Source organism: Epinephelus lanceolatus, chromosome 19, assembly GCF_041903045.1.
Source record: "Epinephelus lanceolatus isolate andai-2023 chromosome 19, ASM4190304v1, whole genome shotgun sequence".
Lineage (NCBI taxonomy): Eukaryota > Metazoa > Chordata > Actinopteri > Perciformes > Serranidae > Epinephelus > Epinephelus lanceolatus.
Genome location: NC_135752.1, coordinates 15854559 through 15879070, shown reverse-complemented (window position 1 = coordinate 15879070; position 24512 = coordinate 15854559). Strand labels below are relative to the sequence as shown.

Below are 24512 nucleotides of genomic sequence, written 5' to 3'. Positions count from 1 at the left end.
GGGGGTTCAGTACCTTGCCGAAGGATACAACTGGGATAAGAGGAGCTGGGGATTGAGCTGCAGATATTCCAGTTAGCAGACGACCCGCTCTGTCTCCTGAGCCACAGCTGCCCATGTTTACCATGTTCATCATTTTACCTTTGTGTGTTAGCATGCTAACCTTTGCTAATTAGCACTGAACATGAACTAGAGCTGAGACTGTTGGAAAAGTTACTAGTTTTGCACGCATTTAGTCATGAATTTTCTTTTCATGGCAATACATGTTATTATTATTATATTTCACTAAAAGACAAACTCATAGTTGGACGAGCAGGGTTGTACAGGGTTATTTAGCAAGATAACTGAAAATTATTTTACTGTGGAGTATATAGCTCTAATTTGATTTTTGGCAGTAGTGCTATCCCAAACATTCAAACTGAAAATGAATACCAGCAAATTAAAATTCAATTTGATTATTTCACTTTGATACTGGCACTCCTGAGCTTCCATACGGTACTGACTCAGCTTGCACTGATCACGTTATTATACTCTCATGCATTATTTTTGGTCTTAGAATGGTGATTTCTGAGTTTGTGGCACAGATTCAAGTTATTAGGAATAATAACAACAAGACAAGAGTGTAAAACTGGAAGATGATGATGGTTTTTAAAATTTTGTATGATATCAAAGCTTCAGACAGCGTAGTCTTTTCTTGTTTAAATAATTTTAATTTCTCCTTTTTCTTCTAGCAAAACAAGTAGGTAACAAATACTGTTGCGCAAACTGGTAATAACTGATAAATATTTTTGCTTGCAGTAAAAAAAAAAAGAATCATTAATGATAACTATCTCAGAGGGTAATAATATTCCAATAGACTTTATGATATATTATTAAAATTTCCAAAAAAAAGGTACATTATTTGATATTAGCATACAGTATGTCATTCTAATGATAAAATCAAATTTGATGCACATTATGTTTTTTCTAAAGACAAATGTCCAAATATATGTCTAACCATATTTATCGATCCAAAATACATTTGTTGTTCTAGTACATTTGTACTATGTGCCCTTATACATATAAACAGTAAATTGCTAATTAAATGTGTAGGTGGTAACTGTTCACATGAATGTGGAAAAAAAGACCTGATAATGGTGACAATCAAAACCAGAGGGGGGTGGCATTTTTACTTCTGATTCCTTTACTGGATATTTTTCTTGTTTCTTATTTTGTAAACAGAACACCATCTTATTAAATCATGCCAACATCTCAAATCTGATGATGTACGTATCATTTTGAAAGGGCGGCAGTGAGAAAACAAAATGTACACCTGCGTCTGGAATGGTCTCTTCCACTATTCTGCAAGCCTCCCCTGAATGAGTCATCCAGCCAGCTCCTCATTGGATAAGACCATGCCATCCCAAGGGATTGCCTTGCAGAGGCAGAAAGGCCTTGCTTCCATTCACAGAAACATTGGTATGCCAGCCTGCTATTTCATTCACATAAAAGACTAAATATTGCATGCTTTTTGTCCTCTGCTCTTCTTCTCCTTTGTCTTCTTGCCTCCTCTTTTGATTTGCGAGGGTCTGCCTTTTCTTCCCTGCTTCTGTGTTTGCCTTTTTTTTCCTGAGGAGAGAAAGCAGACGTGCTGTCTTTTTTTTTTTTTTTTTTTCTATATTTGCCAGGCAGGAAAGAGAGATGTTGGGAGGGACTGCAGTGCGAAATCTGCAGCAGAGTGAGAGCGGAAGCTGCTTATGAATGAGTGTCAGTCTTTCGGCTTTGCTAGATGCTCCTGAGGACATTTTACATGAATGGTGTCTGGCTGTGTGCTTACCGCTACCGGGGAGACAAAGATGCTTCATTGCTGCTGGTTTTAAGGAGACCCATGAGCTTTTTGTGTTATCCTTTTGGTTGTTTCATTGACTCATCTGCCTGAGAAACATGCCGTTCATGCTGTGTTTCTTTTTTTCATTTGTGCCATTCATGTAATTCAACCTGGACCAACTGCTGGGTATTTTAGACAAGCTGTGAGATTGTATCCGCTTCCTTGTTGGGAACTGAATTTTTGATTCCTTTGTTGCAGAATACTGATAGAAAATTAGTGCTACACATTAGACAAATGCTCTCAAAACAATTTAATAGAAAAAAATCATTAATCTTTGCATTAATGCCTGATTATTAATATTTTGTGCAGAAACAACAAGTGTATTAAGCAGTCATAGGTTTTTGAAAGTCCATAACTGAGAACCAGGAGTGATGTCTGCCCATATTCTGCAGCTATTATAAATTAACATGGACAATATATGAATGATGTTGCGTATTTCCAGTCTTACCAAAATTTTACTGTATTCTGGCTTTCAGTGATTCCCTGTATAGAGGTTTATTTTAGGAAAATGGCATCTTTATGAAACATAAATAGAGATTTTATTCTTGAATCAACTACGTCTGTATTTTTTGTTAGAGAAGATTTTGGCAGTCACTCTGATTATAGCTGTTTATTCAATGGATGCTTGTGTTCGTTATTTATTTATTATCATTTCTGTAATTAGTTTATTGCATTTATCACCCTTTTATCACAACTTTTATCAGTTCATCCATTTAATAAGATATTAATTGCGTGTAACGAGAATTCAAGCAAATTATTCTCAATAATTATGTCACTGAGTTAAATAATCAAGCTACCTCTCATTCCTCATTTCCTTTTCCCAGAAAAACAAATTACAGAGAATAAATATCAGACTGGGGAATTTAAAAATTGATTGGTTCCAGTGTGCTGTAAGTGGGAGGTTTTTTTTCTCCCTCCGACAGGAAGTGATTTGCAGTGTTCAGCAAGCCTTTTGTTGAGAAGGTTTTCTCAGATCAGTGAGTCATGCTTTAGCACTGAGCCGGCAGGCAGGCAGGCAGGCAGCAGTCAGTAGAGAGTATTTGCTCTTCCCTCGCAGTATCCGTGATCATCGACAACATAGACCTTTCTCTGTTATTTTACTTTTTGGATTTTTGAGGCTAGAAATCGGCAGCAGCAGCAGCAGCATCACCGCTGGAAACCAAACAAGCTGCACCACAACACTGGCAGCCTTTTAGAGACCTTTTTCCTCTCCATCCTCTTCTTCCTCTGCCTCAATGCTGGGTTTCCATGGATTGTGTCTGTATATTTCTCTCTGACGGATTGGATTGCAGCTCTGGATTTTACTGAGAGCAGATTGGACTTTGGCGACAGCGGCAGCAGCAGCAGCAGCAGCTCAACACAACCACCACTGTAACCTCAATAGAGAAAATTACAGTCAGGTGGCCTGTGATTGCTAAAAGGCGTTTGCTGCCTGTACTGCTGCTGCTATGTTACAGGAGAGGGTAATCAGCACGGCTCAGCCACGTCTGCCAGCACACTTGTGAAAGAGGCAGGCTGTGCGTGTCGGTTGGTGGAGAGAGGGGAGAGAGCAAGAGAGAGAAGGGTATGCTTCACCGTACCAAATACAACCGCTTCAGGAATGAGTCAGTAACATCCGTCGATGAGCTTCTCCACGGCCTTTCCATGAACCCCAAGGTCTCGGCCACCCCCCAGTCTGCAGCCGAGACATCTTACACACCCCCGACTGAGGTCCAGCCCTCCTCCACCACCACCGCTTCCAGCACCCCCACCAGCCACGGCTCTGACCACCTGGAAGATGGAGGCACCACCCTCTGCACCCTCATCAACAAGGTGTCCAGCCTGAAATTCAGCAACTCAGGCAGCCTGCTGGGCATCAAGGGTCTGCCCTCGGCTGTCAAGGACCTGGCTGTGTCTAAGCTGCAGGGGGGTGGGGGATCGGGCTCAGGCAGCTCCAGTGGCCCGAGCCCCAGCGTGGCGACAGCAGCAGCAACAGCGGCAGCAGCCTCTGGTGTGGGCGGCTCTCTGTGCAGCTTGGCCTCCCATTCAACCCCCTGCTCGCAGCTGGAGCCAGCCGTCAGCATGAGCAAGAAGAGCCGGCTGGACGAGCTCCAGCCCGGTGGAGAGGACTGGAATCCAGGTGGAGGTGGTGGACTGGTGAGCAAACCCTCCAGAGGATGGCTACACTCAAGCGAGAAGATCTCTGGTCCAGGAGTGACATACATTGTGAAGGTTGGTGGTCTCTCTGTCTCATTTCTGTTTTTGTCTTCTCCCAAATCTTTTCCCATTCTCTCTTTTCTTTCAATGACTCAAGCTCAGCTACCTGCAAGGAGGAGGGCGATAAAGGAGAGATAATGTAGTTTCATTGGCACACCACAACATGCCCTTGAGTGGGTGTATGTAGGTTGGCTACAGCAGAAGGCTGAGTGAAGGAGCAGCGACCAGAAAAAAGATATTGAATAATTCAGGAAATAGAGAAGGTCAGCATTTGAGAAAAGCAGAGGAAAAACCTGTGATGGGAAAACAAAAACAGCAATTATCAGTGTCATGTAAACATTTCAATTCATACAGTCTTGTATATGTGGAGCCACAGCGTTATGCTTTTGTAACCATGGTGATGTGTTATTTCTGTACATTGTGCATCTCCGTGAGCTCTACAGCTGTTTTAGCTTGCAGATAGTGAAATGGTGGAATAGGACAAAAAATCGACATACAGTGCATGTTTGTCTCGTCTCATCCGTGTCTCATGTTAACGTTCGGCCATCATACATCATTTAAAGGGGCACAAGTTGGTGCACAACTACGAGAGCTGTGAATGTCATCATGCCGGCAATGAGTCACTAGCATGAGGAGTGATGATGCTGAGCCCTGGCTCTTCAAGGTGTAAAGTGAATGAAAAAATGGAGCAAACCATTTTCACTGGAACCATAACGTAGCAATAGAGTGTGCATCTTCCTTTTTTATTCACGCAGCACATTAAACAAAAAGCAGCATTTGATTTTAGGAGGGCTGAATGAGCATACAGAAGAGCAAGATGAAATGTGTTATATTCCAAATCAAGTTACACAGTATGATTGCCATCATATGACACCTACTACAACTTGCCTGAACAAAGCCTACAGTATCTGTGACCAGCGTGACATTCCATTAACTGCATTAAGGACAGGAGCGCTTATTTGTCCAGTCAATGCTGCTGAAAGCATCCACACTGTGAGAGGGGAAATGGGTCCGGTCCGTGCTCCCCCACCCTCTGCTTTCCCTGTGGTTTGAGATCCTGTGTGTATTGAGTTCAACGTGGTGTTATGCTCACAGCACTTTTAATTAGCATCATGTGGTCACTCCACGCGCATCATGCACCATTACTCTAAAGGGACATTGATTGACAGTGACACTGTTTACGCTCACACTTTTAGCCCATGGCCGCTGTGTGTTTATGCAAAAAAAAGTCCTCAACAAATGGCTAAAACTTAACTAAAAACCACAATAAAGATCCATGGAGCTGAGAGGAACTGCAGATCTTGGCGACCCCTATCACAATGTGATCCCTTGTTATATTATAGCTGCTTTAATTATTGTTATCAACATCCTATTTGCCGTGGTTAGTATATTCTAATTACCGTATTTGCTGCCTGTGTTGTCATCCATAACTGTTTATCCTGCATTTTTGGTGCACATTTTTTCATGTTATTCAACATCTATTAATACAGTTCAACAACCTACTTCATTTCGCCTCTTTATTAAATTTCAGTGCTTTATCCTCTTGACCTGACATATTCTGTCTAGACTGAACAAACTGGACTGTATGATATAATATTTTTAAAGTAACAACAGTACACATTATGAAACAACAAGAAGTTTTCTGACGTCTTTAACTCGAGTTAAACTAAGCCATGTTTTATATGTGGATAAGGTTTCCCGTGTATCATTAAAAAGTTTTAAAAGGAATCTATGAATTTATCTAAAACTAAGGCTTTAATTGGTATTAAAATATCTTAAATAAATCTGTTTAAGGCCTTAAAAATGCTAAGACATAGGAAGCAGGATTTTAGGAATATTTTATTTCTGAAGTCGCATCATAAAATCTCAGAATAATTGGTTACATCTATTACTACAATTCTACTTTAAAAAAACAAACAAAAAATTACCAATAACCTCTCACATAAAGTCATGCCAATCAACATAGCGGAACTAACTTCACTCATATGTTGTTTCTGGCAGGGGTGTTGTCTGCTAGCTAGCTGTCACTGTACCCTGGATGACATGGGGAAGTTCAGATTCAGTGGAAATTGGCCATTTAACCAAGATTTTGGCTGAAACGGGTAGAAGGCAATGCATACAAGGCTAGCTGTATTTCTGGAAAAGTTCATCAAGGCAGTGGGATCCCACAAGGAGAGTGAGGAACACAAAAATGCCAAGAAAATTTGCCAACAAATGCCACATACAGTTCCCTATTTAAGTTCTGTACCACCCTCATCTCCGCCACAACACAGAAAAGTCATGTTATATGTTAGAATAAACATGCAAAATTGTCCCCAACCCTAAGCGACTGATTATTTATTTATTTATTTAACTCCTATTTAACCAGGAAGTCCCATTAAGATTGAAAATCTCTTACAAGAGAGACCTGGCCAAGGTAGCAGCCAATCAGAACACATTAGTATGCAACAAATACAACATTTAATACAAAAATCCACAATAAAACAACAACTATTCAAACATAGTGGCCTCACAAGAAAAACTAGCACGCGTCTCTGTCACCACATTCATTTCATCAGTGGATATAAGTGTTTATCATTAGGATAATGCTGTTTTTCCCAGATCTGGACATTTCATTAAAAGAGTGATGTAGGTTGATATTTGGTTTTCTCCTTCAATTTTGGTCATTGTAAAACTGGTCCTTCAATTTCATCCTGAATGGCATTTAAAAAAGTCTTGGAACTTCTTAAATCTAACTTGCCTTAAGCTGTAGGAACAATGTGGAAACAAACTAAATGTTTAAGTCGTGAGTACAGCATCAAAACTCCAGTAAGCAACAGCTGTAGCCAGTATGATATATGACTTAATGTGTCAGGTCTTTGCCTGGTATAGAGCCAGCAGTGTGTGTGTGTGTGTGTGTGTGTCTGTGGTTTTGTTGGTGCATGTGAAAGGACCTGCGCTCACTCAGAGGCTGTTATTCACTGGGATCATTTATGAGCTCTTCAGAGCTGGCCTCCCATTGATTTTCATAATTAATTTGAAGTTCAGTTTTACTGTGTGAACCATGTACTTGTTTGTTGTACAGCATGAGAGAAAACATTGTGCTCAGAATAGGTCTGTACCAATTTTAGAACTGTTTGATATATTTTTGGCCCCGCTGAATTGTGCACTTCAAACTCACTACTCTGAAAATAGATAACATTAAAAATTTGCAAACGTCATGTTGACAAAACGGTATTTGTTTGCTGGTGCTTGCAAAACGCTCACTGGAGAGAAGCGGCCTCATAATGTGAAAGTTATGATTCTAATATAACTTTTTGGAAAGGAGTGGAAATAGAAACGTAAGTGTGTCTGGACGTCTGTTTTGTTTACAGCTGGATTATGAATGTGATTCTGATAACGATAGGAACTCGTCAGCACAAAATGTTCTCAGTCTGTGCGATATTAATCAGAGGAGGTGTTGTAATGTGAGTAGGTGGCTGGTACTGAAGATTGTTTTATGGGATGGGAGGACTGCAGTCACCTCATGTGGTATAGTAACACACTGATGCGGTTTCCAAATTGCTTAATTTTTTTTATCTCAACTCTGCATCAACCTGATGTCAGACGCTGGCTTTGTGAACTCCTGCTACATGTTGAAATCATGACACACATTTGCTGATGTAATACAGCTTTAGGTCTGCTTGCAACAATGAAAGAATATTAACTAAAATGACCGATTATGTGGCATTTGTAAGAAGCCACAGCAGCTGATGGCAAACAACCAATCAGAGCTGAGGAGTCTCTAATGCAGCTGTCAATCCAGATGATGCCTATTCTTTCCAATGGAGTTGCTCGCCAGGTGCATATGCCAAAAAAAGTTTTTCTAGCTTCCAGGTTTACTTTGACGGTATGTGGCCCACTGAATATGTGCAGTAATGTTTCTCCTGCTGGCCCCTCCTGTGAGTTCCCGCTCAACTCATAGTCTTTACATTGTGATGATGTCACAGATTTTTAAATCGCTTTTCTCAGCTTGAGAAAAGTTTTACAAATATAAAACCACCATGGCTCAAACATTTATAATATAGAGATTCATAATTGACCTTCTTTGCAGTTTGAGGTGTCCTGTCAACCGTGTTACATACGTGTCTTTGACAGTGGTGGTTTGGGAAGATGCTTTTGGGGCCCCTGGGGACTTTTTTGCTGCAGTACCATGAGTGGCCACTGGGAAGATTTGCTGCAAGGCTAAGCAGCTTTCCTGGGGGCCTGTGTCAATTACATCAATCAATAAGAGTGTTTGTGACCTGGCTGCCATGTTGAAAACAGTCGAGCTAAAACAAAGCACCGCCCAATGGCAAGATCAACTTTCTCATTTTACAGCTAAACAGTACACTAAAATATGTTTCTGAGAACATTTGAGAAATAGGCAATGCAGTAACAAAATGTTGGTTCATATTTGATCAGCACTGCTCAGTTTGACTGCAGTTCACAGGCAGTGATTGACATGATTGACAGCTGCTCCTTGGCTCTGATTGGTTGTTTTCTTTCGCACACAGTAGATTCTAGGAAATGCCATCAGAAGCACTATAAGGAGGAGGAATATGATTTTTTTCCATGTCTGTTTCGTGTACTTTGGACAGGATATAGTGACAGTTTCAGCAAATGTCACAAAAGGGTTTTTTCTAAATAAAAGTTACCAACTACAGCTTTAACAACAGTGACCCACTGAAAGGCAGCACTGTCAATTGTCAGTGTGAATCACCCTTTTGTGCAGGACACATTTTAAGTAATTTGTTAGTTGAGTTGGTTGGTTCATTGTTGGGTAATGGGTAGCTTAGCAATGGACTTTTATTATAAATAACGAAATTGATCTGTTCTCATAAAAATAAACTGTATGTGTTCTTGAGGCCTAACAATCATGTTTGCATTTTCTTCCTCATAAAACATTTTCAAAACTAATTTTAAGGTTTTTTTAATCCTAGATTGTTTACTCTATGTTTGATAGTTAGCAGACTTCTTCTTTGTATCCTGACGTGTTACTGCCAGAGAGTGTTGATCAATGGATTAGCATGAAACTGGCGACAGGAAATTATATTGCGCTGCTGCACACTTTCAGACATGCATATGTGTGCAAGATGGAAACAAATCAGGGACTTGCTCACAAAACACTGCTCCATAGTGCTACTAGTGGTCAAAAACCACTTGTGACAGTGATGTCAGCAAGTCCCTGATTTGCTTTGGTCTAGTCAAACCTTACCTCTCTGGGTTTAATCCCTGTGTTCTAAATATTAAATGTATGTTGTAGTGATTTGGTATATGTTAAAGGACTGCCGTTATTTGGATTTAGTGAGTTTGGATTGGTAACACAAACAAATTAGGTGTGTTGTTTTTTTGTTTTGTTTTTTGTACAAGATGATGTTCTAGTCTTGAATATAACTTTTGACATTTTTGCTTTCCAGTATCTTGGCTGTATAGAAGTCCTTCGGTCAATGAGATCCCTGGATTTCACCACAAGATCACAAATTACAAGGTATGTCCACACTTGGTATTCTGACTTTTCATGGATTCCCTTAAAAACAAATCCCAGAACATTAGTTATTATTCCATGTGATGCTTTATTGTTTATACAACACATACATAAGACTGATGCATCTTTGTTCACAAAAAGAACCAATTTAACTGTCAAACATTATTTCTTATGAGTTTTTTACATTTTTTAAGCTTTAGTGAGAAACTACAACATTTTGAATTAAAAATCATGTCACATCTAAAACACTGGATTATTAAACCCTTAATCGCCAATTATACTAACACAAGTTGTTATTTCAGCTGATATACGTGAACTTGAATTTATAGACTAAATTCCAAACTCACATTATAAGATCAAGAAATTATATTTCAGTAGGTTAGTTTCCATCCACCTGTTTTTATGTGCATTTTCAATTTGCACATAAACAATCTGGGTGGAAAGTTTGAAAAGATTTGGAAACAACACACTTATAAGTGTGTTGTTTCCAAATCTTTTCAAACTTACTCATATAGCCTACTCATATATGAGTATGCACCTGTGCACACGGGGCTGTTTCCAGAACTTTTGCAAGAACACATAGCTGTATTATTAATTGTTCAAAACTCTCTGTTTCCGTTGGCCAATGTGCTCTCCATTATTATACTTCAATTGTTTGTCTTCATGACTGACTCTTTCAATTTTCATGATCATCTAATTGTTATTAAGTACAAAGAGAATAGCAGCACCTAACTGGAGAAGTAGCACCATCTACTGCTTTTCTTGATTAACCAATCCCAATATTTACATAACAGAAATGGATGGAAAAGTCACATCAATTTGCATTTCACCTTACTGATTTTATTCATTTGGATGGAAACCCAGCAAATGTCAATCTCTTGATCACTAAAATTGTGCATCTGCTTAAGTTTACATTTTATAAACAGACGCAAACCTAGGCAGGAGCGTAGACAGAGTTTGCATCAGGTCCGTAAAACAAATAGCCGAAACTTGAATGTATCTCATCAGCATTAAATGCTGCAATCACCAAATTAGCCACAGTAACTTTCAGTCACCAATAGGCCTAATTGCCTATCATTTATTCTTGCTAACTTACGTCAGCATATCCACCCAAACGTGCTATCTAGCATGGTACCTATTGGTAAAAGCACTTTTAACCAAATTTTCAGAAAACTGGCAAAAGAAAACTGCAAATTTATGTGCTGTTACATCCACCACTGTTCTTTAGATATTGGGACTTGGTTTATTAAGATAATAAGTGGGAGGCGCTAATTCTTCAGTCAGGAGCTACTGCAGAAGAGGGCGCAACAAGATGATGTAATTAAAAGAGCGCAAATGATGGACACAGTGGATGTATAAAACAACACAAAGCAAACTGGACAATGGAAAGTTTTTAACAACGAATATTACAATTCTGTTACAGCTAAATCTGTTTCCATTGCCCTCAGTCACATTTACTTTTTATCGATACATCAACTTTTATATCTACCTCAAGTGTAAAGCTTTTTTAGCAATATTTTGAGATTTTTTGAATTTGTGGTGTTTCTAATCAGTTTTTTTATGTGCAAATTGAAAATGTGAACAAAAGAGGTGGATGGAAACACACCTAGGCCTACTGATGGCTCTATAGCTTGTCCAGGCAAAGGGAGTAGGAGCAAATCTGGGAGCAGAAAAGCGATGAGAAGGGCAACACATGTAGAGCAAAGGCAGAAAGTATCAGAATCCCACTGTCAGTAAACCTTTTGTGAACTGTATTGTCAGTTCAAACTTTTTTGCCTTAGCAGATACAATCTTATATTTAGGATTCAAGCAGCAAATTAAGTTTAATCTGCAATCCACCACTTCTAAAATAAAAACATTTTGAAATGTGATAGGATTTTGATAGAACATATTGAGAGTGCATTTAGGGTGCCTGTTATCACAATTTGTTTGCATGGAATTTTCTGTGACTCCATGTATATCTCTGAAATCATTGACCAATGTGCAGTGAGGCAAAGGCCAGCAGTGAATCGGTTTGTGTCATGTCCGCTTTAATGCTTGACTTCCTGAAGTCAGTCCAGGCTAATGTTAGCTTGCAAGGCCACACAGCAGTAGGCTCTGTCTTTCTCACTGTGTGTACGTGGGTTTCTCTTTCCCTCTAATAAAGAGAGAGATACACAAACAGAGAGAAAATGTTATGTCTCATGCTATTGCTATTATTAGATTTCCCCTTTTCTAAAAGAGCCTACTGCTGTGCGTGATTTATCCACGTAGAAAGGATACAGAAATTAACATTTCTGTTTCTGTCATGAAGCTGATATTCACTTTGTCTCAGAGGGGAATTTGACTTTTCTGCATCAAAGCAGCTCTATCTTTAGCCGCTGTTTAATCCACACATTGTTGTCTTATACGTAAAAATGATAGCGTGGTGATAGCCGCTGCAGATCAAACGGTTCACTTCACATCTTAAAGACAGTTTTAGATTCCACTCTGTGATGTGTAGCGCTGTGTACCGGATACAATTGCATGGTTTGAAGAGGTGCAGTGCATTTGTAATATTCCCTATGGCACCATATAAAACACTCTGCACTGCATATTGAATCTTGACTCGGGTCTCTTGTGGCCAAGGTGATTTCATTTTATGTGTAACAACCTGTAGAGTTCAAGCACACTGTAAATATAATCTTTCTCTTTTACTTGAGTGTATTACTAAACCCTTTTCTTGTCTTTTGTCTCATTTATTTATGGATAAGTTATATTTTATCCTCCATATGTTACTAGACACAAAATCAAAACCAATTGCAGCACCTGCAAATAAAGTGATAGATTCATAAATAAAAAAATAATGATATAAAATAAAGGAAAACATGGAATACAGTAAGTTAAAATTAGGATATACAAACTTTTTACTGTACATTAAGCCAAGATTTTGGTTTCCAAGGATTGCTGAATAGTCTAGTAACTCTCACATCAGATTATGCAAAGATGTAACAAAAGAGAAATAAGTACAACTAGCTGTAATAATGATAAGTAATGACAGAAAAAATCAAAAAGAATCCAGAGATGATCAGAAACCACTAAAAGAAAAAACACATACCATCTCTGTACCTTAAAATAAAATCTGCTCCTAAATCTGCTAGTTGAGTGCTAATTAGCTAATGCTAGCATGCCGAACACGTACTATACCTACTGACCATCAAGGGCCATATTCACAAACACTCTGAGGACTTCAAATTTAGCCAAAAATTTTTTAGCAAGGAGTCCTAACTTAGGAGTGATTTAGGAAAATTCCTAAATGAAATGAAATGAACTGCATCACATTATGAGTCTGAGGAAGCGCTTTCATTGTTTGTGTAATCATTGTGCTGGTGGAAGGTTATGACAAACCCACGTCATCACTTCTGCACTGTTGCATTTTCCAGTTTCAAATATCTTACTGTTGTGATCGGTTCACAGTGAGTACACTTCTGGACTCATCAGGTCATGTCACATAATTCACTTGCATTCAGTCAAAGGCTGTGATTAGGCTAATTGAATTCCACAGTTTAAAACTAGGGATAACTTTCATCTTTTTATTATTGAATATCATGTTACAAATAACATTTTATTTTTTTCTGTCCAAGAAAATAAAAATGACAAAATCCTCAAAAGTAATCAAATAAGTATTTGAAATACTGCCCATCTTTGTCTTATGTTGTAGTGTTGTTGTGTTGGGTAGAAAATGTGAGGGCATTCCTAATGAGATCAACCATAAACATTCTCCCTACACGGTTTAATCAGTAACTCACTGTCATCCAGTATTTGGAGAATATTTCTCCTACCTCTTTTTGTTTCCATTATCTTCTGCTCTGCTTATGCAACTCTTTAACCTCTTAAAAGTTCTGCCTACTCCTAACAGTTTTTCACCTGAGAAGCTCTCTCAAGGGCTGAGATGCTTTGGGAATAACTTTTACCAGGATCTAGTTTTAACTTAAAGGGGAAATTCTTAGAAAACATCGTAATTGTACAAATATTCTTAGAATTTCATCACTAGGAGCAACTCTTTGTACTAAGAGGCTTTGTGAATATGTGCTTATTATGTTAGCATTGTCACTGTTAAAATTCACTTACTCTACCATTACGTATGAAAATAGATGCATCCATTTTAATTGCTGCTCTCATACTTCCATGCATCCTTTATGATGGCATGGATACAGCCAATAGATGGCAGACAGAAGGCTCTGTCAGTCTCCGTCTCTGTCTCCTTATCTAACATTGAGCCTAAATGAGCCCTTAGTATGTGTGCGTGATGATTTCAGCATTTAGCTGAGAGTTCTTTTGTGCCTATGTACATCCTCACAGAGTCGCTAGTTTGTAGTAGTATGTAATCATGAGGAGTAACCACAAATACAGTCTCAACTTATGGGTATTAAATATTCGTAACTATGTTTCTTTCATTGATAATCACCTGAAAATAAGAATCGGCATGATTTTGTTACCTTGAAATGAGCTGTTTATATCTACATATAGAGTGGGTTTTCTCTCATGGAGTCCGCCATGTTGTTCTACAGTAGCCCCAAATGGACAAATTAAATCCTGGCACTAAATAAAGCCATTTGCCCTTTCGTGTTTTTGCGTCGGCCACCGTAGTTCTCCTACACGCTTGGCACACGAGAAGTTTGCAACCTCACCACTAGATGCCACTGCATCCTACACACTGGACCTTTAATGGCAAAATAACGATGACTCTGTGGCTGTCTATGGTCACCATCTTGGCTTCTCCCTCCTCTCGCTCTGTCTCTAGGGAAGCCATCAGCCTGGTGTGTGAGGCCGTTCCAGGGACCAAAGGAGCTCTGCGGAAGAGAAAGGTACATGGATGGACAGAGAGGGGAAGGAGGGAGGGAGATGGAGTGATGCCCACACTGAGAGAGCTGAGAAAATGAATGTTAGTAAAAGGTACAGTAGAGAGAAAAAAGAGGAAACAGTATTAGATATTCATTTACCCTTCTATATATAGCATCGCCTCTGTAAGTTTCTCTCATCCTTGCTTCATGTAAAAAGAGAGGGAAAACAGAAAACGATAGAAAGAGGAAGATTTGATGAGAGAGAGAGAGAGATTGTACTTGGAGAAGAGAGAGAGAGGCCGAGGAGAGAGAAGAGAGATGAAGAGGTATGGGACTGTATGTGCGTGGGCGTAGCTCCAGCCCACGATGCATTGCACACCGCGCACAGTGCTTAGTGACTCATGTAGTGCACAATATCTGTGATCAGGAGGCTGAGCTAGTGTGTGTGTGCTCGTGTGCATGTGTGTGTGAGCGTCTGTCTCGCGTGTGCATGTACATGGTGTGTGTCCACAGTGTGTGAGGAGACTGTGTCTTAATGTGGGGTGTGAAATGAAGCATTACTCTGCTCTCTAGAGCTTGTTCAAATGTCAGGGAAGAGTATATAACACAGCATCAGCGCCAGCTAGTTTCTCTCTCAGAATAGATGTAACACATAAGATAATGTTATTTTGGCTGTGTGACAAACGCACCACGATGACATCAGATTCATACTAAGAATTTTGAATGGATTTTGGCTAATTTTATCTGGCCTCTTTGCCTCGTCTCTTCATCAAAATCAACGCCCGCAACTGTATTTTGAGTGTGCAACACTTCACAGTTCCTCATTAATAAATTAAATTTGGGTGGCCTAAACTGTAATTGATAAAAAATATGGAAAAATAATATTTCATCTGTATTCTTTTCCTAGTGGTGAAAAGACACATTAGTGGATAATACTCCTCAAAGCAGCGGTTCCCAACTGGTCCAGCCACAGGGTCCAGATTTCTCCTTAGTCATTAGGTCAAGGTCCACACAGTTAGATGTAATCAGCGTCATACTTGCGTTTGGTCAAGTTGTCGAGCTAGTTTGCTGTCTCTGTCATGAAGCTATCCATTAGTCACTCACTCTACAGCAGGAACACTTTGGAATAAAAGCTATGCACCAGAAATTCACTGTACTTCAAATTAAAGGGTGTTTTTTACAAACTTGACACGTTCTTAAGTCACTTGCGGCCTAGTTTGCCATTTTGGGAATGCTTCATCACCTATTCGCAGAGAAAATAGTTAATATGAAGCTATAGCTAGCAGTAGCTTAGCTTAGCATAAAGCCTGGAAACAAGGGGGAACAATTAGCCTGGCTCTTTCCAAAGGTAACAAAATTCGCTCACCATTGTCTCTTCAGCTCAGTAACTAACCTGTTTTATGTTTGTTTAATCTGTACAAAAACAAAATGGAAAAATTCTGATTTTACAGTGTGCCGGTTATGATTATGTGCCAGACTATTTCTTGGTTGGAGGTCAGTGGAGACGCCAAGAAGACACTGCACTCGGGCAAGAAATAGCATGTCCATCCGCTAAGTCAACTTTTGGTCTGTTGTTGACAGTGGTGTCGGGAAAAGACCACTTCTAGTTTGTAGTAATGCAGAGAAATGTTCAGAAATGCAGAAAGTAAATATCGTTTTCTTCATGACATTAACACGCCAACATGCAGAGGAGCTGCTGGGTTAGTGGTTGTTTGATTAATACGACTAGACAAATCCAAGTCTCCAAGTTTTATATCATACCAGTTGAAGAAATGTGAAGGAAAAAGTTGCTGGTGTTGGCCATCAAGAGGGCTCATGCTAACACTGATGAAACCAAAACAGACCCTGGTCCCACAAGTGAAATCACACTTATGTGTGCTCTTCCCAGGTGAGAATAATAAATTAATTTCATACTAATAAGTTATATAATAATGGAATAACATTCGTCCAAGCCCATGTGCTTGGTCTTGCATTTAGGCAGTCATTAGGCCTAGGCTTGGTCGGTTTAAAATGCTTTACTCATGCCACACTTTATGCAAAGGTCGTTGTGCCATGTGAGACAATCTATGGCTTGAATGAAGATTGATCAGGGTGAGTCTTCTCTCATATCTTGCCTTGGAATCACAAAAAAGAGATTCAAAGCAATCTCACACCATGTTGGCCTCAATATTCTTCAATAAAAATGTAACTTTAGGTTGTGAAAATACCAAAAAAAGACTTTGCAGTTTACATATCCCCTATCCCCCAAACAAAGATGGCAGTAATCTTCAGTAATTGGTGAGCTTCAGAGGAGCTTGGAGGTGGATTGTTACCTCTGGACAGAGGCAGGTTTGCCATTTCCCCCGTTTCCAGTCTTTACGCTAAGCCAAAGTAAGCTAATCAGCTCTGTCTGCTATCAGTCTGTAGCTACATATTTACCATAGACACGTGAGAGTGGCATTGATCTTCTCATCTTAACTCTCAGCAAGAAAGCAAAGGAGTTTTTTCCAACTAATGTTAAATTATTCCTTTAAGCAATACTGTTTAATTATTAAAAAGAGACTTTGTTGCAGTAATTTGTTGTGTTTGTGTCTGTCTGTGTCCTCCTCGGATCCTCTCAGCCACCGTCCAAAGCTCTGTCCAGTATTCTCGGGAAGAGCAACCTGCAGTTTGCTGGCATGTCCATCAACCTAAATATCTCCACCAGTAGCCTCAACCTGATGACCCCTGACTGCAAACAGGTCAGTGTGCAACCTTTGCAAAGTTATAGGATTCTGTGAGCCACATGTGATAAATATAAATGATACAATAATAATGCTGTGGTCAGGAAAAAGCATCATTACATTAGAGGAGTCTGCACAAACATCCCAGCAACCACATGTAGCGTGTGTAGTAAGTAATGCTGGGTCAGATGCAAAAAAAAAAAAAAAGACACTGAAAAACAGATCCAGTGAAGAAGAGTATTGGACATGCTCGAAAGCTCAGTGAATAGCTAAATAAGTGGACCTTGTATTTTAGAGTATTTACCACATAGGCAGTATGTGTTATTAAGTTTAAGAATGAATCTCCATTGCGTGTGATCAGAAAAGTGATCAGAGGACGTTTGTTGCCAAATTTAGCTTGATGCAACTCAGGAGATCTTATTTTTAGCTGTTGCTAAAGTGACAAGATTTTTTATAAATAGATTTAAGGATGTTTGTGTAAGGATGTTTATGCAGTATAAGAACAGTACAAAGAAGAAGACAAGTAAGACCACGACCTCTCCAGATGTTGCTGGAATAACCGGAGGAGGTTGGCAACTTGACTTCCCTCATGCACATAACTATATTTAGCCAGTTATGGGTAATAAAGAAGTTTTCTTTGCGGTGGAGGTGGTCAGTGGTCACAGTGTGTAATACTGTCAGACCCAGTGTTCTTCTTTGTACTGCCTGCAGATGGCGCCAAAGTGAAATGTAATTCAAATCCTACACATAGTAACTCAAACAAGACATGATAATATTCCTGATATATTGAGTATCAGTGGGTAATAATGCAGAGACTGTTTCAGAATGATCTTCAGATCCGGCTCAACCAATCCTACCTGTCTCTGGTCCTAATCTCTGAGTTGTAGCTCAAGAAAAGTTAAACTGAACAATTATTACTTGTCTCATCTAACTCCAAGAGCTGAATATTTCCAATATGGCTGCCTCGTGATATGTTACATACAGGACTCTTCTCTCTCATGGAATTTGCAGGCAAAGGCAGATACACAAATGAAATTCTGGTGAACATTTTAAAGTGTACAATCTTTGTAGAGGCATGCATGCACATTTGTATCTACCTGTGTGTATAAAGAGGCATTTACTAACTCATATGTACTGTATACCTTTGCTGTTGACAGATCATAGCCAACCATCACATGCAGTCCATCTCCTTTGCATCAGGTGGAGACCCCGTAAGTAACTCAATGACCTTTGTTAGAGTAACTGGCATCTGTGTCTTGTGATAATTACAACGTGAAGTACTTCATAAAAAAAGGCCCGATTTACTGATACAATAAAAATATGTATATTTTTTGCCCATGGGAGATACTGTAATTTGTCAAAGGTCATATTGCCATTCTGTCTTTATTAATTTATATTTTTTTATGACACATTTCCATTCAGTGCATTTATTTGTACACTGCAGAGAAGCATGTAGCAGATATTGTGAAAACAGTTTATACACAGTGAAGATTTTAGTAATCTTTATCCAGTCTTACTGCAGTACATTGTTCACCAAAGACTGGTCCAAAAGATGTTTATCCCTCTTTGAACATGGCAGCAATGTTGATAATCAAATATTCAATTTGGATTACATTATCAATTAGTTATTCCTTATTTGGAAAATAAGAATTTTAACCTCACCATCGCTGACATTAAAGCTGGAGTGCACAACTTTTGTCTCCCCCCTCTGGCAGACAGAGTTATTACATAAGCACTATCAGTGTTTGCTTGTGACACAAGCCTGCAGGTGAGCTCAGCGCATCTCCCCACCCCCAGGAGTGCCCTTTTCAAGTTTTCCCAGGAAAATACCTTGACTTTAATCCTTTCTCTTAATGCAGACTTTCTTTTTTATCCCTGTTTCTGACATAATAACATTATCCAGATGATTGGCGCTGCTTCTTCATCATTGGGCCCATAGAGCAGGTGCACTTGAGACTCTCAACGGCCAAGTTGCCTACTTCTAGTTTAGCGCTCTGCTAACTTGAATGGGGATAAAATGATTTTTGCATGTGGCTCTGTTAGACTTTCTGGGCATTATCAAACTGAATGGATTAAAAATCCTGATAGTCAAACAAGTCATTTCCTGGCGGTTGTGATGCTCAAAAAAATGTATCCACTGATTTATAGACATATTTTTCCAGTGAGAGTTCATGGGCGATAAAAGCCTTTTTGGGCCCAATGGTTTCACGTGACAGACTTAGGAGTTGTAATTCCACTGTTTGGCTACTATGAAAATAGCTTGGCTTCAAAGGTCAGCGCACTTCTTGGGGGCCTGCTCCCTCGCTGTGGTCTCTCTCTGCTTCCTATCTCTTTTATGTCTGGTAGGCTGAAATAAATAGACACCACGACTCTGCAAATATTGCCAAATACATAGAGCTTGTACCGTGCTCTGGCTCTAATAACCAATGTGTAATAACAGTGACCTAACCAGAAAATAAAGGTTTTGGTATAAAGGTATTGTGTTATGTTATAGTTGGACATTGTTACAACAGTTATAAAGTGCCTTTTTTTGTCTTCAGGACACAACAGATTTTGTTGCCTATGTAGCAAAGGATCCTGTTAACAGAAGAGGTGGGTGTTCACTCCTTAAATACTCTAAAGAGTGTCTCATATCTCACATCAACATGCTCATTAAAATGTGTCACTCTGGCCCTCATCAGCGTGTCACATCCTGGAGTGCTCTGATGGACTGGCCCAGGACGTCATCAGCACCATCGGCCAGGCCTTTGACCTTCGCTTCCAGCAGTACCTGCAGTGTCCCTCAAGCAAATTGTCCTCCACACATGACAGGTGAGGAGTTCACATATCACTCACTGAAGTACACATTCACTAACACAAGCCCACACACACAGGCAGTATTGAGTTTCACAATCAAACTATGTTTTCCCTCAGGGTATTAAACATGGAGGAGTTACCATGGACAGAGGAAGAGGAGGAGTCCGCAGAACATCCCTACTATAACAACATCCCCGGCAAGATGCCACCCCCTGGAGGCTTCATCGACACCCGGCTGACCAATCAGAACACAGCATCAGATGGATGCCAGGTACAACTCAGTTTATGTGGATCAGTGTCAGAAATTTTAGCTCTCATGTGGGCATAATCTGAAAAACATAATTCAATCTTTTTTAACTTATAACTGTGTCTGTATGTCATCAGATGGGCCCAGGCTCAGTAGATCAGACATATTACCAAGGGCGGCATTGTGGGGAAAACTGGGGAGATGAAAAAAAGCCCATATTCATACAACAGGGTGAGAAAATCCATGCTTTCCCTCTACGTAAATACAAAAACTATGTTTTAATTCAGCAGAATGTCATCAATTTATCACCATGGCTGTGATTGTTTGTCCAAATGTCTACCATAGGATCATTTGATATAAGCAGCCTGCCCGAGAGTAAAGGTCAGGCACCAAAAACAGGAGAGATGCCCGCATATGTGAACACCCAGCAGATTGACGCCCAGGTGCTTGCAGCACTCCAGGCGGAGGCGGAGAATGTGACAAAGGGTATGGCAGCTGCAGCCAAAGAGAGCCCACAGAAGGACCTGTTCGACATGAGTAAGTCTTGGTTGGTCTGTGCTGTTGTTTTAGTTTCTGTGGTCATGTGATATGAATATTGGATTAAGAATCACCTGTTGAAGCATGAGTATCTCGACAGGATCTTTGCTTCGTTTTCAGAATATCATTGTAATGACTTTGTAATTCGAGTTCTTAATTATAGAGGTTTGTTCTTTTCAGTGACTTCATTGTGGCATTATAATAACACCGTATCAGTGTGAGGACAATAGTAGGCAGTGTTAATGCTAGTGTACAGCTTTATTCTTTCCTCCTTTCAACTTCCACCTTTAGCTTTGCTATTATTATACATCAAAGATCGGTTACATGACGATGTGTGTAACCATGTATGAGGAATCCATGATACAAATTACATGTGAGCAGTGAACTATACATTTCAAAAGTTAACTGTTCTTTTATGAAATCTAGGTTCAGGTGTCATTGTCAACCTACTGTAGGTCTTTAACTGGTAACAGTCACATTTTACTTTGTTTCTCTAATAATAAAATCCAGCTGTGGAGGAATAGTAAAAAAAATGTCCTATGTCTTTTCCTCAATTCTCTTCTTTGACCTTTATTGAAAACATCATGAGGTCAAGGAGAGACGTAAAGGACGTAGGAAAAGACAACCATGGTGCTAAAACAATCAGACTGCACTATAGGCTCTGTAACTATATGACAGAGGATGTTATTGACGCAGGTAATTTTAAATGTTGCTGTCATAAGGAACTGTGGGGCAGCATTATCTCCTTTCCTTTTGCTAAGAATGGTCTAGTGTACCCTGAAGGAAATAAAAAAGAAGCATTTAAGCACCTTAGAGAATTCAAACAGCTCTTATCATGGCTGACTCTTAGATACTTATGGGTCATTTCACTCAGTTAGGAACCTTCCTCAGCAAAAAAGACAATTTGATTGCCATGCATTTGTATCAATAAAGGTTGTATTTGAATCACTCAATCAATCAATCAATTAATCAATCAATCAATCAGTCAATAAGAGTACATATAAAATGATATGACTGAGTATAAAATGATATGACTGAGTAAGAGATTATGCAGAGAGGCTTATGCCTGCTGTCTCATATTCATAAGATGTGTTTTAAACTCTCTGGTCCCTTGTTTATTATAATAATAATGATGATGACTTTAATAAGGACACAGAAAAGTCCAGAGCGTACCACATAAAAACAGACAATCGTCTATGTACAAAAATAAGATATAATAAATATATATATATATATTTAAATACCCAACACTACATTATGCGAGTTCATATAAAAAGACAAATTTCAATAAACTGCACCCCAAACACGCTGGAGAGCCAGTGGCCCCACAGTCTTGATGAAATCCTGACTGAGCTCAGGTCAGGGTTGGCGAAAGTCTTGATAATATAATTTCTGAGACAGAGACCCTGCACATATATTGATATATATGATTTTGTATTAAAGCAGGGCAGGTAGGCACAACATTTACAAACATTTGGCTGGCACTGCACCATTGTGGAAGTGAAGCCCTCTCATTCCATCATGAAAGGCCACATTAAGTCCTTGCAGTATACAGCAGGGTACAAAATGCTCACAAAAGAGCTATCTTCACATTAACTGAACGCATGCTGAATTTGCGAGCAAGCATATTACATTGCACATACAACTTGCAACACTGTCTGTGGATATCTTTATCATCAGACAAATCATTGACAATATAATGGCCGAGATATTTAATCTCATTACACACTTGTTAAGTGTCAGGGTAACTGCTGAGTTTTGTGTAGGTGTGAGGTTAAAGTGAATGTCTTGTGTTAGTTTTGTAAAAGGCTGGCACCTGCCAAGTATGTCTCCCTGCCTCTAACCCAGTACATGCTGGGAAAGGCTATAACGTACTCATGTCATGGCCCTGAATAATATTAACTTGGTATAGAAAGTCAATGTATGAACATAGAGAACAAATCAAGACACTAAAGGCCCGTTTCCACTGAAGAAGTTCCTGGTACTATTTGGGGGGCAGGAACTACTACAGGAACGTCCTGTCGCCCAGCCCTCTCAACTAAAGTGTCTCCACTGAGAGGGCTGAGTAGGAGGAAGGTTCCTGTAAAGTTACCGGGCTCTGGATGTGACATAATTGTTGTGCGACCATTTTGACCAGGGTGACGTAGGGACGTAGTTAGCTGTTAGCCGTTAGCGGTGTCTGTATTAACTCAATAACTCAATAAACGGTCCGTGAAAAAAAAAAAATTTCCAGCGGATGTCTTAGTTACAACATGATTGAGCTAACTGGAGTAGTTTCATGTCGTATCCGACAACGGGAGGCTTTTAACAGATGATGTCCTGATGTTAGCTTTGCTGCTGCTGTTAGCTGTCCCTGTCAGCTGAAGCCACTGATGCTTTCTAGACATTGCGATTTCCCAAAACTGAACAAATACCACACATAGCAACACAAAACTGCTTTGCTAGCTCAATCATGTTGTAACTAAGATATCCGCTGGAAAAGATATTTTTTTCACGGACCGTACATTGAGTTATTGAGTTATTAGCGACACTGCTAACGGCTAACAGCTAACGTTTAGCCCAGCTAATCTACGATAAATATAGTAATTACAGAACGTCACATCCCGCCTTGAGTATATCCAATCAGCACCAAGTAAATCCCAAGCCCCAGCCAGGAGTCTCTCGGGGCCGTTCTGAGTACCTACTCCGAGGCAGGGACTTGTTTAGCCCCTGTAAAAGTTCTGTAACTCTGTCCTTCGGGGTGGTTCCTGCGGTGGAGACACGCACCAACGCCCCGGCCCCATAAAATTATCCCGAAGTTCCTGCGGTGGAAACGGGCCTTAAGTGAAACTGTCAGGTTTACTTATATACAACAGTGTGTCATCTGCATATCACTGCATTAGTTAACAAATTATATGATGTACAGTGTAAGTATACACATGTACTGTATGTGCATACAGATATAAAAATTGAGTGTGCAGACAGACTAAAAAAATAAAAAATAAATTTTTACCATTATGAAGAAAGGTAAAGAAATGATGACCTTGTGTTTCTGAGAAACATGTGAAGGTTTTCATATTTTATGGATTAGCATAGTTTACAAGTCTTGATGGCTGTAAGATACCGATTTAAAAACTGTACTACAGATATCCTTCCTCTCTTAATTCATCATTTTGGCGCTGCCCTCACCTATACCAGAGCCCTTTGAGGATGCCATTCAGTCGCAGTCCCATCCGCTGTCCCATGGGCAAACCCAGTCCCAGGTCTCCAGTCTTCACAAGGCAGCATCGGTGGACAACTCGAGTCCTCTTCTTGTGCGTTCAGTGGCCTTCCGGGCACAGGAGGAGCTGGAGGGCCAGCCGTGGTACCATGGCAAAATGAGCCGCCGTGACGCTGAAAAACTGCTGAAAGAAGACGGGGACTTCCTGGTTCGTAAGAGCACGACAAACCCAGGGTCCTACGTACTGACGGGCATGCACAATGGACTTGCCAAACACCTACTGCTGGTGGACCCTGAGGGCACGGTAAGATGGGTTAAAGGATGCGTAGAGTTTGTTTCAGGGAGATATTGTAGAGAGAAATGATTTGTGAAGGGGTCAGTGACAGAAAAACTCAACCTTGCTGAACTTAATCTTCTTATGAGGCCACAGCTGACATTTAACAACCCTTTCTCTTTTTCAAAGGTACGGACAAAAGATCATATATTTGACAGCATTAGCCATCTTATTGGCCATCACCGTGACAACAATCTGCCGATTGTGTCCGCTGGGAGTGAACTGTGTCTCCTACAGCCCGTTGGAAGGAAACAGTGATGCTTGCAATGCCTGATGGGAAATAGGAAGCTCCGGACAGTCTCTCCTTCCATCCTGAAACTTGAAGATGAACCATGAAGAGAAGATGCTTG

General features: G+C 39.9%; 1 protein-coding gene across 1 annotated transcript; it reads left to right on the top strand.

Moving 5' to 3' along the window:
• Window positions 1-1423: 1423 nt before the first annotated feature.
• shc3 (SHC (Src homology 2 domain containing) transforming protein 3) lies at window positions 1424-24495 on the top strand. Its single transcript, XM_033647386.2, has 12 exons — window positions 1424-4075; window positions 9478-9548; window positions 14308-14371; window positions 16948-17067; window positions 18207-18260; window positions 19590-19641; window positions 19731-19860; window positions 19963-20116; window positions 20230-20323; window positions 20438-20629; window positions 23807-24132; window positions 24292-24495. Exons 1-12 carry the CDS (start codon window positions 3431-3433, stop codon window positions 24418-24420), a joined length of 2031 nt encoding a protein of 676 aa, XP_033503277.2. The 5' UTR covers window positions 1424-3430; the 3' UTR covers window positions 24421-24495.
• Window positions 24496-24512: the final 17 nt, after the last annotated feature.